The sequence below is a fragment of the Camelus ferus genome, chromosome 7 (assembly GCF_009834535.1).
Source record: "Camelus ferus isolate YT-003-E chromosome 7, BCGSAC_Cfer_1.0, whole genome shotgun sequence".
NCBI classification, from domain to species: Eukaryota; Metazoa; Chordata; class Mammalia; order Artiodactyla; family Camelidae; genus Camelus; species Camelus ferus.
In genome coordinates this window covers 18,051,266-18,069,669 of record NC_045702.1, presented here as the reverse complement: position 1 = coordinate 18,069,669, position 18,404 = coordinate 18,051,266, and the positions used below count along the sequence as shown (strand labels likewise).

At 38.4% G+C, this 18,404-nt stretch overlaps 1 protein-coding gene across 1 annotated transcript in view; it reads right to left on the bottom strand.

The window, feature by feature from the left end:
* Nucleotides 1-18,150, bottom strand: part of LOC102514818 (probable maltase-glucoamylase 2) — an 84,672-nt gene extending 66,522 nt beyond the window's left edge. The window contains 10 exon segments of the mRNA XM_032483525.1: nucleotides 104-203; nucleotides 2,651-2,822; nucleotides 3,666-3,820; nucleotides 4,109-4,218; nucleotides 4,336-4,459; nucleotides 9,142-9,221; nucleotides 13,162-13,264; nucleotides 17,358-17,471; nucleotides 17,713-17,768; nucleotides 18,057-18,150. Coding sequence (XP_032339416.1) covers nucleotides 104-203; nucleotides 2,651-2,822; nucleotides 3,666-3,820; nucleotides 4,109-4,218; nucleotides 4,336-4,459; nucleotides 9,142-9,221; nucleotides 13,162-13,264; nucleotides 17,358-17,471; nucleotides 17,713-17,757 — 1,003 coding nt within the window. The 5' untranslated portion in view covers nucleotides 17,758-17,768; nucleotides 18,057-18,150.
* Between the last annotated feature and the right edge of the window lie 254 nt (nucleotides 18,151-18,404).

Genomic DNA, 18,404 nt, shown 5'->3' with positions numbered 1-18,404 from the left:
TCCGATATACCTTCTGCTAAACACTGATCTCATCGAGAAGGTCATTTCTATAAAAGTTGTACCCCAAGACATACTCCTGCCAAGATCAAAAGATGCTTCCTACCCATGGCATTACTGTTCATCAGAAAAACCCCGAAAGAGGAGCCGCTGGTGTCTTCAAGGCACAAGAAGAAGGTATGAGCTCCATACAGATTAATCATGCCCTGAAAACAAAAATGAAAAGAAATAATAGTAGTATATGTTGAAAATAGTTTTCATTATCCTTAAAATAAAATCAAAGGCTACGCACAACATGGACTCTGTTAGCACTTGATGTAGTTTAGCATCGTGCCAAAAAGGTTTTGAAACAGTAACATCAACTGGCAATGGATAAATGTGGCATATCCACACAATGGGACACTCTTAGCAATAAGAAGAAATGAAATACTGACACCTGCTTTGACATGTACGAACCTCATAAATGTTACGCTAAGTGAAAGAAATATACATCAAAAAACATATATTACATGATTCCATTTATGTTAAATGTCAAAAAAGAGTCAAATCTATAAAGACAGAAAATATATTAGTGATCGTCTGGGGCTAGAGTAGGCACTGGGGTGGGGATGGGATTTAGTCTGAAAGGGTATCAGGGGTCCTACTGGGCTGATGAAAATGTTCTGAAACTGGATTATGATGTAGGTTGCACAACTCAGTCAATGTGCTAAAAACCATTAAATTATGCAGGTGAATGTTATGGTGTATAAATTATATCTCCATCGAGCTTTTTTTTTTAATTGGAAAATGTTTGCAATGACATGTAACAAAATGTTAGCAGAAGATATAATTTGAGCAATTTTGAATTTCTTCTCTATGCCTAGCTATATTTTCTAATTTTCTATAATTAAGATATAATATGTAGGTAGTAAAAAAGTTTAAAATTTAAAAAAGGATATTGACTCTGTCATGGGGCTGTGAGGAGCACTGATATAAAAAGAGTTAATGTGTATAAATGTAAGTGCTGTAAGAATAGAAGATATTGAGATTATAATATACGAAAGCTCCCTGTGTGATGCTGCAAATTTAGCCCCTGGTTTAGGGCTGGTATAGAGATCAGCATGACGTGTGAAATATAGAAGGCCAGCAACCTCTGCAAAATTAGGCTGGCTTTAAAATTACAGCCAGAAAGACTCCTAGCATCAACACTCAGATAGATAACAGACTGTAATTTAAAAAATAATATAAAGAAAGGAGAAGTGGAGGGGTGGGGAAAGAAAAGAAAAAAAAAGAAAAAGAAAGGGAAGGAGAGAGAAAGGGAAGGAAGGAAAGAAGGAAGGAAGAAAAGAAAAAAAGAAAAGAAAAAGACTTATAACCTAATCAGTGACTCTGTAAGTCAAGGATTTTGTCTGGAGAAACCCACTAGTAGGAGGCTTAGCACTCCATGTTCGTCTCTGTCCTTGACCAAGCATCTTAGTGAACATGCTGGCCATTGCTTTTTCTTTGTTGAGTTCGGTAAGTGTGCTTCCTCCGCTGCATCAGACTTGGTAGGCGGGCCAGTTAATGTGCTACCTGATTTGTCCATCTCCTGTGGAATATGAACTGCAAAACTTCAGTCGCATCCCTCCTTCGCAACATACATCAACTGCAGCTCTTGCCCAGATCCGAGAATCATCTGCACAATGGAGGCTTCAAGACATGCTCTGCAAAGCAATGCTACTCAACATGCCATCCACGGGCAGCTACCTCCCCCAACCCTTTGCTGTGAGGCGGCAACAAGGTGGGTACAGACATCAAGAGAAAGAGTTTAGAAACTCTTTTATAGCAACTTAAAAGAGTAATTTTCTATTTGTTCAATTCAAAATTGAGGCTTGTATTTTATGTCTTTGGGTATTTTTATTTCATTTTCCCAGTAATATATTTGAATTGTATTTTTATAAAAGTACTGCCCATGCTGGATTATGAGAGAGAGAGAGAGAGAGAGAGAGAGGTGGGGAAAGGGAGGGAGGGAGAGCAGAAGGAAGAAAGAAAGGAAAGGAGAGACGGAGGGAGGGAAGGAGGATTCCTTTACTACAGATAAGTCAGGAGACACTGCTCTAAACCAGCTCTTCTCACACTTTACTATGTATGTGATGCACTTGTGGGTCTTGTTAAAATGCAGATTCTGATTCAGTGGGTCTGGGCTACGGCCTAAGGTCTTGCATTTCTGACAACCTCGCAGATGATGCCAACGCTGCTGTCTCTGGAACCCACTGTGACCAGCAGGAGTCTAGAACAATGTTAAAGCTGCCAAAACAGGCATTTTTTTAGTCTATAAAGTTCTCCTCAGACTGGTCCCTGCTGACACTTACCCCTAGACACCACTCAGTTATTAAAGACAGACAGGTATTTCACAGAAGGATTTTTTAATATATATCAGACTATAATAGTCATTAAATTATATGTTCCTTTAAAAGTGAGATGCTTGTACAAATTGATATACCACTGATTGTGAGTTTATAAACCTTAAGAACAAATATTCTCCAACACATACAAATCTAAATTGGGCAAAATAAGATACAGATGTAACTCTGTCGGTTACTTTACTTGATAAGATTACTCTGTAGGTTACTTTCTGGAAAGGAGAGAAGGCATTCATTACTGTGAGCAACAAGCAGGAGGAAGGGGGCCTCACCTCGGTGGGGGTGGCATCGCGGGTGAAGATGGGCCAGGTCTTCCAGGCCACGCTGCGGCGGTACTCCTGGTGCACGTGCTCTCCCAACCCATACACGTTGGCGCTGGGCAGTCGGAAAGACAGCTGCAGGTACTGCTGGGCGAACTGGAGGGGCCCGATGCCCGTGTCCAACCTGGAATCGGGGCCACGGAGTAAGAGCGAGAGTCACCCAACAGCGCGCTCTGCCAGCCAGCCGTCTCCTCCTTTCCCTGTGCACTTCAAGAACAGTGATTGCAGGTGGTGTCATCCACTTTTATGTGTCCTTTGGAGGTCCTTCTAGTGTGTCTCTGATTCTTTGATTCAAGAGGAGCATAGCACTGAAGATGTGAGACTAGCAACTCAAGTGGGATAATTGGGGGAGGGGAGTAAATTCAACCTTCCACCTGCTGTACATCCACTTCCTGCCAGGCACGGCTCTAGATGCTTATAAATATTATCTCAGCACACATAGCAACAGTGGGTACCTTGATTCCCTTTCTATGTACAAGGAAACCGCGACTAATGAGGCGAGGTCATTTGCCTAGTGTCACACAGTTGACTGGTGATGCACACATGGCAGGATGTGAATACAGATTTCACTGACAATTCTTCTAGTTTTTCCAGTACAATTTACGATTTAAGTTCAAGCTGTTGTTAGGTAAGTTTCTCGGGAAGTAATAATTTGGAATGATAAACAGTGAAGTTGAGTTCCAGTGTAAATGGTAATCCAAAATAATAAAATTATCTATTTCATAATATACGTGAATCACAAGCGTATGTGTATAACTTAGCAAATGAGCACACTACGCATTAGTATTCATTGCTCTGCAGTCGTGACAGGGTCACGGTGCTAATAATTTACAGTAAAAGCATTGACAGTTTTTGAGCTTCAAACATTTTCCCAACATTATCTCTGCCCGCTCGCACGCAGTTAAGTCAGAATGAGTGACACTGGGGAGTATATTCAAAGATATACAAAGAGTGTTGAAAAGCTCACAAGACTCTTTTGTTGCTCGTCCTCATTATTTTGATGCTGAAGGGCTTATTAATGACTTCCATGCGGTAGTTCAGGTTGGAGGTATTAGCAGTCCCATCAAACTGCTGAACGTTTTCATGGGGGACTTCATAGCGTACGTTATTGAAATCAGTGATCTGTCGGAAACCAGAAGGGACACTTCCTGATAAGGCTTTTACAAAAGATTTTCACTCTCAAATAACGTCCAATAAGAATAGCTTCTAATTCTTGACCCTGTGTTTCCTGATTTGAAAAAGAAATCACCCCATCACATGGCCCCCATCAAATAAAAATGTCTGCCCATCCCATTGGGATGTTCGTGCAGAGAGCAACAGACACCTCCTGCCTCCACAGCTCTATGTGGAACCCAGAGTAGAGGCCCTGCTTTCTTCAGAGATGTCTTTGATGGTGACTACCAAACTCACCTTAAAATGAAAACGATTGGATGTCTGATATTCAGCCGTGAAGAGGGTGTTGATTACATCATATCCAAACAGAGATGGGGACGGCAACCTACTCAACTGGGCAGTTAGCACTAGGGGTCAGGGCAGGAGAAAGAGAGAGACAGGGAAGCTTTTAGCCCTTAATTTGCAGTTATCTTATCTGAGCCATAAAAAGTTATTCCCTGGGGCAACATTAGGGCAGTGCTCACCTGGGCTGGTATTTTTAACCCAACTGCTGAGTTCATAGCCCCAGTTCCTGGGGAAGAAGCACCTGGGGACAGCAGTGTCTGGCACCGGCTTCCAGCAGCACTTATATTGCCATCTGCAGACATCCTGTAACAATGGCCCAGAATTACCAGTACATGAAATGGAGGAAGGAACGTTTATCTATTTATTTATAACCAATTTTATTCCAAGAAGAATTTACGACAGGTCATAATTACACTTATTTATTCATTCTTCTTTTATTCATACATCTTATCCAGCCATCCAATATCATTTATTACCCACCAAACAAGGAACTAATAATACAGATAAATAAGACACAGTTCTTGCCTTCAGCAAACTTACAGCCCTTAAAAACAAGACTAGAAACAAAAATGGAGAATGACAACAGATTCCTAAGATTTTTTAACAGAAATAAGAATTATGAGAAAACTATTTATCCAAATATTTGCCAGTGAATGTGAAACTGTAATGTGAATCTTCAAATAGTACGATATTAGGTGATCAAAATTAGATAAGAAGAGACAGAAAACCTAAAATGACCATTAACCATGAAAATTATAAAAAGTAGTCAAAGACCTTTCCCTGAAAAAAAAAAAAATGATACTTTGCCCAGATGATTTGGGGAATAGAATATTCTCATATAACATATATATTTTCAGAACAAGTAGAAAAAGATAGAAAGTTTCCTGGTTCCTTTTATTAAGCTAGAATAATTCTGGCAACAAACTAGACAAGGAAAGTCCACGTAAACAATCAAATAAAAATATATAAGCCAATTTCACTTAAAAAACATAGATGTGTAAAATTTTAACAAAATGTTAGCAACTTGAACTCACTAGTATATTAAAAGAATTAATGCATAATAGCCAAGTAAGGATTATCAAGCAAATGTTACAGTGGTTCAAAATTAAGAACTCTTTTAATGTAGTTCAAAAAAGTCATATGATCATCTCAAGCAAAATATTTTTAAAATATAATAATGCCTTAAATTTAAAAACCAAGTTACAAAATTATATATATAGTATAATCAAATTTGTGCTAAAACAAGCCCAAAATATATAAATATATGTACAAAATACATAAATATATATAAACATAATGCAAAAGTATAGAACGATCAAGAGAAGGATACATACCAAGTTATTCACCTGATTCTGGGTAGAGGATTTGGAGGTAGAGAGAAAGCTTTATGAATAAAGACTTTGCTATTTTATTCTGTAGATAACTATAATGCCTGAATTTTTCATATTAAAGGAATATATCCAGTATAGATTTTGTGATTAAAAAGTCAAAAGAACATGTCACAACTCTACTTATTTGGAAAAAGTTTACTGACAAGTATTCTAGATGCTAACATCTAATGTCATTACTCTGAAAAACCACAATACGAATATAACAAATCAATGCTTCACACCTATTATAAACAAAGCAATCGCATTATAACCATACAATCTTCTTAAATGTACTAAGTCTCCATATATATAACTGATATTCCTGCCTCATCCTCTTAAATAACACAAAAGGTTGGAGGGGATGAGTGGAGAAAGAGTTTGGGAATTCTGGATAACTTCTGGGTAGCAGATTTTCCAAAGTCTCAGGCAGACATTTAGTAAGAACCTCTGCTACCTCTGAAATTGAGATCTGTAAAGGTCAAAAGGTCAGTTGCACTGCCATAAATTGTTCCAAAGTCTATCGACCGCTATAAAAATAAGGAAGACAAGAAATCCAGTAAAGCCAGGTAAACACAACACTTCCGCATGCAGTCTGCCTTAACATTCCTATCTCGGCTTTAAGCCACTACCTATACCCCAGACACCAAGAGATGTGTATCTCCTTCCTCTCTGTTTCCATGGCCACCACAACAACACAGACCCTCATAAACACATGCCTGGATTATAGCAGCCAACTCATAACAAGTCTCTAGCTCTATTCTTTCCTGAACACCAAACTTTTCTAAAGAGTATTCTCCGTTTGCCTTCCATATAGGTTTTTTGTCATTTTCCACTCAGAAATCATTGATTAATAGAATTTGAGAATTGAAAATTGACTTGGAAGTTATCTAATCTAACTTCCACTGGATGCAAGGACTTTTTCAGTAGTCTCTGATAGGTGCTTTGATTCTGTAGATGACATGTACCCAACATCTTCCAAAATCAAATCAACTCAAATTCCTCTTTTATAATTAATACTTTGTTGCAAAGTTATTTCTTATGTTTAGTTAACATCAGTCTCCAGAATGTTCTATTCTCTAAAACCTACTATAGTTGCATATTGCTTTTTAGATAAAGTATCTCAAACTACATTGAAAAATCAGAAAGAAAAAATATCCTTAGTGTAATGAGACAAGGAAAAAATTAAATGGAAATTACAGAAAAATTTCAGTGGTCATTATTTGCAGGTAACATTATTGTACAGAGAAAGTCCAAGAGTCTCTGAACAAATTTGAAGCATTAATAAGTAAGCTTAATATGATTTCTGTTGTAAGATCAGTAAGTATTCAAAAACATCAATTTTAAATCTATATGCCAACAAGAGCTAAATGGAAAATTAAAATTTGAAAATAATATTTAAATGAAATCAAACAACAAATAGAAAATATTTGGAAATAATTTTCAAGTCCTCTACACTGAAATTTTCAAAAATAAAAATCTTAATAAATGGAGGGATATATCATGTTGATGGATTAAAAAATTCACTCTTATAAAGATAGAAATTCTCCCAAAATTAATCTTTGAATTTTATATGATTGGAATCAAATTTCTGGTACATTTTGTGAGGAAACTGACAGGCTGATTTTATAATTTATTCAGAAATTTGAAAGGTCAAAGATAGACTAAGAAATCCTGAAGAAAAGTGAAGAATAATTTGGAGGACTTACACAACTACATATTAAGACTTACAACAGAGCTATAGTAATGAAGGCAGCGTGGTATTGGCAAAAGAACAAACTAACAATGGAACAAAACAGAGATTCTAGAAACAGATATAGAACACATATAAAGACACATGATTTATAGTAAAGATGTCACTACAATGCAGAGGGGCAAAGATGGTAATTTCAGTAAGTGGTGATGGGTCTATTAGAAATTCAAGGACAGAAGTGTTCTGGACTCCTACCTGATACCATCCACAAAAGTCAATTCTAGATTGATTAAAGATCTAAGTTTGGAAGATAAAACAACAATGCTTTTAGAGAAGAAATATAGGAATATATTTGTCTAACTGTGGAGTAGGCAAGAATTTTTAAATAGAATTAAAAATGCACCAGCTACATAAAATTGATAAAGTGGGTTAAAAATTAAAAACTCTTTTTCCTCAAAAGTTACCATTAAGAGAGTTAAAAGTCAAACCATGGCGTAAAGAGACTTTTAAAATTGATATATGTACAAAAGAGATGCATCCAGGACAAATATTATAAAACAAGAACAATACGAATAGCTCACTATAAAAAACTGGCCAAAAAAGAAATTGAAAAGACAGTTCACAAATATGATTATCCATCTAGCCAATCAGCATATGAAAAAGTGTTTAACTTTATTAGTCATGAGGAGTGCACAAATTAAAACCACAGAATGGTTATATTTAAAAAGGAAAAAACACCAAGAGTAGGTTAGATGTAGAGCAAATGAACTCATATAATGCTAAAGTATAAATGCAAATTGGTACCAATACTTTGAAAAGCTATTTTGCGATATCACCCAAGATAAACATGTGCATATCCAATGAACTGGAATTTCATTCTTATATATCATCATTTGCTTAGGATAAAACTGTATACTTAATAGCAATAAAGAGAGGCACGAAAAAAAACCATTTTAGAAACAACAGGAAATTTAAGTTGACCAATTATATAATTAGCATAATGTACTATGATATAGCATACTATCATATAAATATATAAATATAATATAACATGAATATATTCATTAGTAACAAAAGAAGCATTGTAATAAAAGAAGAACCAGTTAGAAAATACAATGAATTGTATTTACAACAGAAACAATGTATACGAAATATCTAGGGAAAAAATTTTATAATGCATATGTAATAAAATCTGTATTAAGAGAAACGCATATATAGAGTTGAAATGGAGAAACTTTCTGCTTTTAAAATGGGAGATGCAAAATTATTATGTCAATATTACCTAAATTTAACCTAAAATTTAAAGCAGTTCTAATTAATATCTCAATAGGATATTATGAGATATAGAATATAGACTATGGGGTAAATAAAGAAAATCTAAATATACACACCTTTATGATAAGGTCATTAAGTCACAACTAAGCAGGGTTCAAACAGGTGATATCCTTGTGGAAACTACTCAGGTAGAAAAATCTATGTTTTTTATCACATGTTCATGAGATCTCTTGTCAATAACATGATTTCAGAAGGCTCTTGTCTACCAAGTCACTTGAGTTCTACCGGTGACTCAGCCAGCCATCCATATGGGCTTGTGGGCCTCTGTTCTCAGGTCCACATGCATCCATACGTGCATCCATAGGCCTCAGATACGTAGCCTTTCCACGGCTGTCCTTGAGATCACACTCGTGACACATTTCACAATACTGGGAACTCTCCCTCCACTCCGGACTTAAGACATTTTACCCTACTCTGCTTCCCTAACTTCTTTAGTGTTGCTGTTTATTGCAATCAGGCAAAGAAGAAATAATTCCAAACAAATCGGAGGCCCATCATCCACTCCATCACCACCCTCTTCCCACTTCACATACTCATCTCTTTTCAATAAAACCCAGCAGGCCAACAGCAGGGAGCCCTTTTTCTCTGACCTCTGTCACCTCCTGGCCAGGAGCACAGTCTATCCTTTCTGATTCGGGGATTTCTGGGCACTCCGGAATAAATGAAGTATCTGCATAGAAATTAAAGGGCAAAGTTGAAAATCTGTAGTGTCATCAGTTCTGGGAAAGACGCAGTTACAGACGTTCAGCCAGTTCTCCAGTCCCTGACCACTAGCAGCGTATCTACATCTGCATGGAATGTTTACCACTTCTCCCAGTGTTAAACACGTTTCCTTTTTGTTTAGTTGGGTTTTTTGAGCTATAATTCACATTCTATAAAATTCACTCTTTTAAAGCGTACAATTCAATGGCTTTTAGTATTTTACAAAGTTGTGCAACCAATCACTGCTATCTAATTCCAGCACATTCTCATCACCCCAAAAAGAAATCACTCATTAGTGCTCACTTCCCATCCTCCCTTCCCCAGTCCCTGGTAAATATCCATCTGCTTTCTGTCTCTACAGGATTTGCCTATTCTGAACATTTCGTGTAAACAAATCATAAAATATGTGGCCTTCCACATATGGCTTCTTTCACTGGAGATAACATTTTCAAGGTTCATCCACGCTGCTGTGTTTAACAATATTTTATTCCTTTTCATGGCTGAATCATATTCCATTATATGAATACAATACTTATCAAAATCTATTCATCAGTTAGTGTACATTTGGGTTATTTTAACTTATTGACTATTATACAAAATTCTGCTATGAACATTCACATACAAGTTTTTATGTGAATGTATGTTTTAAATTCTCTTGACTATGCCTAGAAGTGGAATTGCTAAGTAATATGGTTAACTTTAACTTTTTGAGGAAATGTCAAGTTCTTTTCCCAAGCGGCTGCAGTACTTTACATTCCAACCAGCAATGTATGATGGTTCCAATTCCTTCACATCCTCAACATTTGTTATGATCTGTCTCTTTTTTTTCAATATAGACATCTTAGTGGGCATGAAGGGTATTTCATTTTGACTTGAATTTCCCAAATAACTGATGGTGTTGACTATTTTTTCATGACTTACTGGCCATTTGTAGACGCTCCATGAATAAATGCCTGTTAAATCCTTTGCTCATTTTAGAAAGTTGATTATTTTTCTTCTAATTTTGAATTGTAAGATTTCTTTATGTATTTTGGATGGTAGACCATTATCAGACATGTCATTTACAAATATGTTCTCCCATTCTGTGGGTTGTCTTTTCATTTCCATGATAGTGTCCTTTGAAGCACAATTTTTTTTTTAATTTTGAAGTCCAATTTGATTTTGAAGACCTAATCTAAAGCCACAAATATTTATACCTACTTTTTTCTTAGAGTTTTATAGTTTTGGCTCTTACATCTTGACCTTTGATCTATTTTGAGTTCATTTTCATATATGATGTCTTTCACATGTGGATATCCAGCTGTCCCACATATATTTTGTTTGTTTGTTTTTTGCTTTTTTTCTCCACTCACTTTCAACCATCTGTGATGTAAACTGGGAAGAAACTACTGTCTTCATCTGAGATAAAGACCTTCACTCAACATTGGCTATTTTTGCTTTAGACTTTATCACGTTTGTGACCCCTCTCCCCAACACAACAGCATCAGAAGTAGCATCTGATTCAGTGGGCTCCACAAGCCACCTAAAACCCAGAATCCTATCTGAAGCTTAAGGCAACAGTTGCTGTGAGCATAATTGGTGCCCTTCTATACCTTTGTTTCTACTCAAACAAGACTTAAAACATCTCTATTAGCTTTATAGCTCTACACTTGTTATATACATATATTTAAATAAAAATGTGTTTTAAAATTGGATTAAAGACTAAACATAAGAGACTCCTAAAACTGCAAAACTCCTAGAGGAAAACGCACAGGGGAAATGCTTCATGAGCTTGGCCTTGGTGATGATTTTATGGATATGACACCAAAAGCACACGCAACAAAAGCAAAAGTAGACAAGTGAGACCACATCAGACTAAAAAGCTTCTGCACATCAAAGGAAACAGTCAACAGAATCAGAGGGCAACTTAAGGAATAGGAAAACATATTCGCAAACCACATATCTGAAAAGGTGCTAATTTCTAAAATATATGTAAGGAATTCCTACAATTCAATAGCAAAAACAAAACAAATAAAACCCACAAATAACCTGATTGGACTAAAGACTTGATCAGACATTTTTTCCAAAGAAGAAATACAAATGGCCAATAATTACATAGAGAGATGTTCAATGTCACTCATCACCAGGGAAATTCAAATCAAAACCACAATGAGATATCACCTCACATCTGTTACGATGGCTATTATAAAGAAAATAAAAAGATAACAAGTGCTGGTGAGGATGTGGAGAAATGGCAAATTGGTCCAGCCACTATGGAAAACAGGATGGAGGTTCTCCAAAAAATTAAAAATAGAACTTACATGATCCAGTAATTCCCCCTTCTAGTTATTTATCCAAAAGAATTGAAATTAAGATCCCAAAGAGATACTAGCATTCCCATGTTCATTGTAGTGCTATTCACAGTAGCCAAGATGTGAAAAAAGAGTGTCTGCTGAAGGATGGATGGATAAAGAAAATGTGATATATACATATGATGGAATATTATTCAGCCTTAAAAAGGAAAGAAATCTGGTCATTTATAACAACATGGATAAACCTTGAGGACATAATACTAAGTGAAACAAGCCAGTCACAGAAGGAAAAATATTGCATGATTCCACTTACATGAGATATCTAAAACAGTCAAACTCACAGAAAGAAAGAATAGAATGATGGCTGCCAGGGGTTGGGGGAAGGAGGAAATGGGGTATTGTTAATAACTTACAAAATTTCAGTTACATAATTCTGATAAATTCTATAGACGTGACATACAGCATTATGCCTACAGATGACAATACTATATTGTACACTTGAAAATCTATTAAGACGGGAGATCTAATGTTAAGTGTCCCATCACAATAAACAGTTAAATTAAAAAAATTCCTTTTCAACTCATGGAAACATATCCTCAAAAAACATCTCGAGGCAAGTCCAGTATGCAAGACATTTAAAAGTGGAGCCTCTCTGCATGAATTAGGGTATGGTTTAGGATGAATACAGGTGTAAAGATCTAGTTTCATCTACTTTTAAATAAAAGAAACTATTTATATACACCAGGATAATAATCTCATGAGACTCGTTCCCCACTACAACACGCACACACACACACACGCACACACACACATATTTTATAGGGAAAAAACAGTGAAAGGCTAAAAATCACTTATGCCAATGGTTTTTAAATCACCTTACAAAGTCGTAACTGTTCCTAGAAAGTGCTTTGATGTTTACCATGAAGAACGGTGGAAAGAGATTGACGAGGGGTCTGCTACCAGCAGTTTCTTTTCACTGCATGCTAAATCCACACTTACAAAGTCAGCTTTATCAAGCTGAATACTCCTCAAATTCATTTTAAGAATAGGTTTTTGTATTGCACACGGTATTTTATTATTTAGAGTATAATGTGTGCATGAAGGAGAAGGCATTCTATGATGTTTCTGTGAGAGAGCAATTTCAAAGGCATCTATGAAGAAATCCTAGCTATTTAATCAGAATGTAGGCTGGAGGCTAATTGTAATCGACATACATGGTCCAAGTTAAGCAGCCCTAAACTTCCCTAAAACCTGGTTTCCTTTTCTGTCATGTAATGGGACTGGACAGTTAACCTCAACTCTTTTTCTCTTCTTGAAGATTATTTTATGACCCTGGGTTGAAGGACAGGCTTCTGATGAGCCTAATTTTGCATCTTGCTAAAATTGCATCAAATTAGACTTGGGAGACCTTGAATATCGCTAGCATTCAAGGATTAGTTGCAGAAAAAGAACACTTATCATTTGGAGATTTTTTTAAATTTACCATGGAGGTAGATTCTGAATAATGCATTGTGGTGGCACACTGAAGAATGAAAAAATAAAATGATCTTTTTAGCATCCAGAAGGGATTTCTGTTACTCATCCTTCCAAACCAGCAGCCACAAGCATCTCCCTTACCTGAAGGATTCACCACGAGAAGCAGCAACAGGACATCCACGGCCACTACAATTAGGATGAAGATGATCAGAAGGACTTCCAACACACTAAGCTTCCTCGCCATCTAGATGGACACAAAGAACAGGATTAAAGTAAACTACAAAACCCCATCCATCTAAAAGAATAGACAGGCATCATGATTAGAACGTGAACTCCTTTGCAAGATGACTTGATTATCCACATTCCTCTTTGTGTAATCCGGAGGATGTTTGTTTCCATTCGTCCAAGTGTCTCCCGTTAACTCTAGTCCATGCCTCCAACACTTCTAGGACTCCTGCTTTTTTTTTTTTTTTTTTTTTTTTTTTGTCTGCAGAGGGATTGAATATTATCTAAGGGAAAAAAATACATCAGACATAAAGAATTGGACGGAGAGGAGGAGGAATGGAACAGAGCCCAGGAAAAAGAGAGATGAGGACTTGAGATGGCTCCCAAAGTCCTTCTAGACACTCCTTGGATCTTCACACCCTCCCTGGGCAGTAGAGAGGAAGGTCCACTCAGGGAGGGGAAAAGTAGCAAAACCTGAATCTAAGACTTTTTATTCCAGTTCCCACGCCGTAATGCTGAGGTGTTCAGCTCTTTAGAGGTCACTAATCCTTTTAAGAATCTGGTAAGAAAATGAACCTAATCCTCATCTCCGACATAATGTTTGCACATATGTTCACAGCACACAGATCCATAGAAATCTGCTGGCTCACAGTAGCTCTAAAGACCAAGCATGGACCCAAGGTGTACAATATTTGGTATTCTGGAGGGTGTGAACTGAACTGGAGATCAAAGAACTTTAATTCTTGTCCCAGTTTCCATACCAATGATGGGTACTTTAACTCTTTGGATGTGTGTGTCTTCATCTACAAAATGAGGTCAGATTCTGGACGTATTCTCATTCTTCTGCTCTAACGATAGTAAATCTAGAGCTATGTGTATGCCCCACAATTCCACGACAGCCCTGCACTTCAGTGACTCTCATCACCACTCCAGTCCCACCACCCCCTCATTGGCTATACCCTGGAATCTTGTCATCCTCCAGAGTTGCTCCACTTTGGAACTCTTAACCTCTGCTTCCTGTGTATTGGTCAGAAGCTCGTGTCTTTTTATCTTCTCATTGCATTGCTTCCTTATTCTTTGATCCCATTAAAGCTTCTGTTCTCTTTAATTTCCTTTTAATCTCTTATCCCCTCCTGGCTTTCAGCCCTAACTGACCTAAATCTCAATATCTATTATGGCTTTCATTTTCCTTGCTCCCTTATCTGCTTACAGTAATGAACCATCCATCCAAATGCCTGCTTTCTGGGTATGTGCATTCAGCCCAATGTAAATGACACTGGGTTCACCATCTCCCAAATATCCTGGGCCTGCAAGCTGACAGTCTTGCCAGGTCCTCTCATTTTTCACAGCAGAAATTTCAAACGCTGATCCTTCTTTACAAGCCCCAAGCTCTGTCACCTACACTTTTACTCTCACCCGGTATTATCTCCAGCATCACAGACAAAATGACTATTTTTGGGAAACTATTTTATATCCCTATTTCTCAACTCAAGCTTTTCTATAAAAATTATCCATATCTAGGTAGCTTCTAATCTTTCCCCCTCTCTTCTCAATGGAAGTTTTCCATCCTCTTTAAGTATAGTCCTCATATCTATTCTCTAGATCTCACAGCCTTTGAATTATTTCAAATATCTTACTCCACCGATGACCCTTCTCTCTTGCCTGAGCAACCTCTCCCTCTGAATGCGCTCCTTCTCATCATAACATATCCCAAGTCACCCTAAACTCTGTCAGTGACTCTGTGTTCTTCTCTAGACCACACTTCCTTTTTCTTCTCTTGGTAACTTCCCAAAAAGATAACTTCACACCATCTGCATTACCTCCCTCCCATCTTACTGGCATGGCTTCTATTTCCTGTATTCCACTGAAACTGCTCCTGCCAAGGTTGCTGGTGGTTTAGCGCTGAGCACCGTGAGCACCGTCTTATTAATCACCTAGCACTATCAACCACTCCCTCCTCTTTTAAAATTCTCCACCTTTGGATCATCTGATATTCAATCTTAATTTTCATTTAATCTTAATTTTCCATCGACTTTTCTGGTTTCTCTTCGGTCCTCTTTGCAGTCTCCTTTTTCATTAACTGTTGATTTCCCCTGTATTTCACCATAGGTCCACTCCTCACTCTCCTTCGGCCATCTCCACCTTCATATAGTATCTGAGGGCAATCCAACCTGCATTCCTTTCTCAGAGGTTTGGATTCAGCTGCTTACTAGAAGTCCCACTTGGATTTCCCACAGTTAACCAAATTCAACATGAGATTTAAGCATGAAATCATCTCTCCCCATACCCCAGGCCCAACTTCTACCAATTCTGTCAAACTGGTTCCTTCTTACATAACGAATACCTTGAGGAACAGAATCACAGTTTCTACAAAAACCTGAGTGTCTTTTTGGACTCCTCTTTTTCTGTTCGTTCTCACAGCCAGCTACAAGTTCAGTTTCAGACTACTTTACCAGTAGCTTTCAAATGTGTTCCTTACTCTCCATCACTTCCGGCCTGAACTGTGACCACAGCATCCCCATTTGGCTCCCTGCTTCCACTCAATGCTTCTGAAATCCACTGAACACCCTGCAGCTGGACTGATCTTTCTATAGCACCAGCAAGATGGTTTTGTTCTCTTATATGCAAGTATTCAGTGGTTCTCTAGATAAAATATGAACTCTTTAGCTTTGTAATCAAAGGTCTTCATGGCACCTCCCATGCCCAGCTGCCCAACCTCTTCTCTCTGCCATGCTCCAGCTATACAGAATCCCCTCTCTCTCTCTCTTTCTCACTTTGCCTCTCTTTTAAGTTTCCATTTCCCTACACCCCTGCTCTTCCCAACCCCAGCCCAATGCCATGACCATTTCTACCAGAACTTTCTTATGCGTATAGTTTCACTTTTCAATTGAGGCTGCCTTTAGTTAATGTTTAATAAGCCAAGAAAAGAAGCACCTTAACTGTGAAATCAGGGTGAGGAGCAAAGATCTACAAGCCAGTCTGCTAACACAGCATTCAGGATATGGGTTTGGGATTGAAGCTGATTAACTGTTCTTTCCTAGTTGCCTAAATCTCTCAGGTGTCTCTCCACTGGCCTAAATTATTCAAAGGTTTACTCTAATCCCCATAAGACACATATCATATTGTGATGTTTCCATAAAATCCCTATATCAAGACTGATCAGGGCGGGCATCATAATTGCCATTTTATAGATAAATGTTAAGGAAGTTTTTTTAACTGTGGCTAGTCATGGAACTGAGGCAAGAACTGAGAGGCCCTGGTTCTTAAATGAGTATTTGAGTTTCTCTCACTCTCTCTACAATATCTCCTAGACTGAAGAGCTTAAAGATTGAAAGCTTAAATCTCCAAAGGCGGAGGCAGGGAAAGAAATCTGAGGGATCCACCCCACGGGCTCATAGTACCCGATTAGTGTCTCACACATTCAGCCTGTAATTCACTACCAAAGCAATCACACTGCCCATCAATTAGTCATTGTTTCTCTCCCTGGGGAGACTTTTTCTTTCCAGCCTCTACAAACCAAAGGTAAGCACCTCTTCCATAGCTCCTTAATCCTCTTGGGGAAGCAGGTTCAGCACCTGGAGCTCAGGAGGTTCAGGACCTCTGGGGACACCCCAGGCACCTTCCTGCCATTGGAACTATGGCCGTCCAGGCAGAGGGTAGGAGTGGGGATTCCTGAAGGCAGAAATTCTCCCCTGCTTAGAAACCCTCCCTGATCAAAGCCACTTTTCTGTATCAAACAGAACTTTAGAATAATTGAAATCCTATTTATTATTCAAAAACCTTAATGATTTTATGGATAACAATCTCCCTCTCTGCCCAGACATGTCCACCTTTCTCCTAATCCATCTCACCTTCAGCTAGCTACCAGAGAGATTCCATCTGTTTATCCTTTCCTTTGTTTCTCTCAGTAAGAGGAACATCTCACACAATTCCCTTTCCATCTCCCCTACACACACACACTCACATCTCTCCTCTCCAGTCAGCCTGTGCCTCCGTGCACTATTTCATCCCCACTCCTCACTGTGGAAAGGGAAGGAAAATCAGGTTCAGAGAAAAAAGTACAGGTTGTCCAGGTCACTAAGTGGAGAAGGTGCCTGGGGAAACATACTCACCTCATAGCCGTATCTTTTTATTTGCAGTGTCTGTCCTTCAGTGGTTCTTGAGGAGCTCTGAGCAAAGGTGACGGGGCCGACGTAGCCAGCTTCTGCCTGGATCGATTTATTGCCCTGTAAAGTTGATGGCAATTGGAGGAGAGGAGGGCATTTCCCAAAAGACCATTAAAGAGCCCTTATTTTCCTTGCGACATGGGGAAAGCTCCGTTTGTTACTATACGGGGAAGGTGGGGCTTTTTCCCAATACTTGTGCCTTCTCTGTGTTCCTGTTCATATCCGATTACTTTGCTGGTCACACTCCATTACCCTTGCCTGTCTGTCCATGTAACCTGAAGAGCTCAGGGGCCTTACCCACCTCCTCCACTGCTGCATCTCCTGCGCTTCGCACTCTGCCCAACATCCACGGGGATCCTAAAATATACAGCTCTTTGTTGAATAAGTAAGTGAAAGAATGAATAACACTCAGTCCATCACGTCGTTCGTTTCTCCATTTTTACTTCCCCAAATTCTCTTGGTATAACTCAGCTTTTCACTAATTCACATAAGCCTCCCCACCAATTATTCTAAATAAGAGAAACACCACTAATATGGAAATTATATTATCTTAAAGAGGGAAGACATCTCTATTGGATAATTGTCACACCCTCTGACTGCTAAGCACCTTTAAAAAACTCATCTAATACTTAAAGAACTTCCCACCTTGAGAATTCTGCTTCCCCAAGGAAGAGGCTAGAAATTCTGTCTCCCTTTCAGCCAAGGTGGAGGCAAGGAGCCTGGGTGTCAATGAGATCCACCTGTGATCCAGAAGAAAGTGGAGAGAAGGGGAAAGTGCCACGTGGAATCCAGGATGGCGGAGAGATTATTTCAGAGGCAGCCGGAACAGGGGACCTAGGAGCAGCCTATGTTCAGTATTGGGGTGCATGCTGCCAGACGTGTGCTAAGGGAAGTGGCAACAGGGTACCCGCCGGGTAATCATGCTCTTGCCCCTGGCCACGTAGCTTACAGACCTGATGCTGTAGCCCTTCTGGAGCATCAATGAGTCACTAA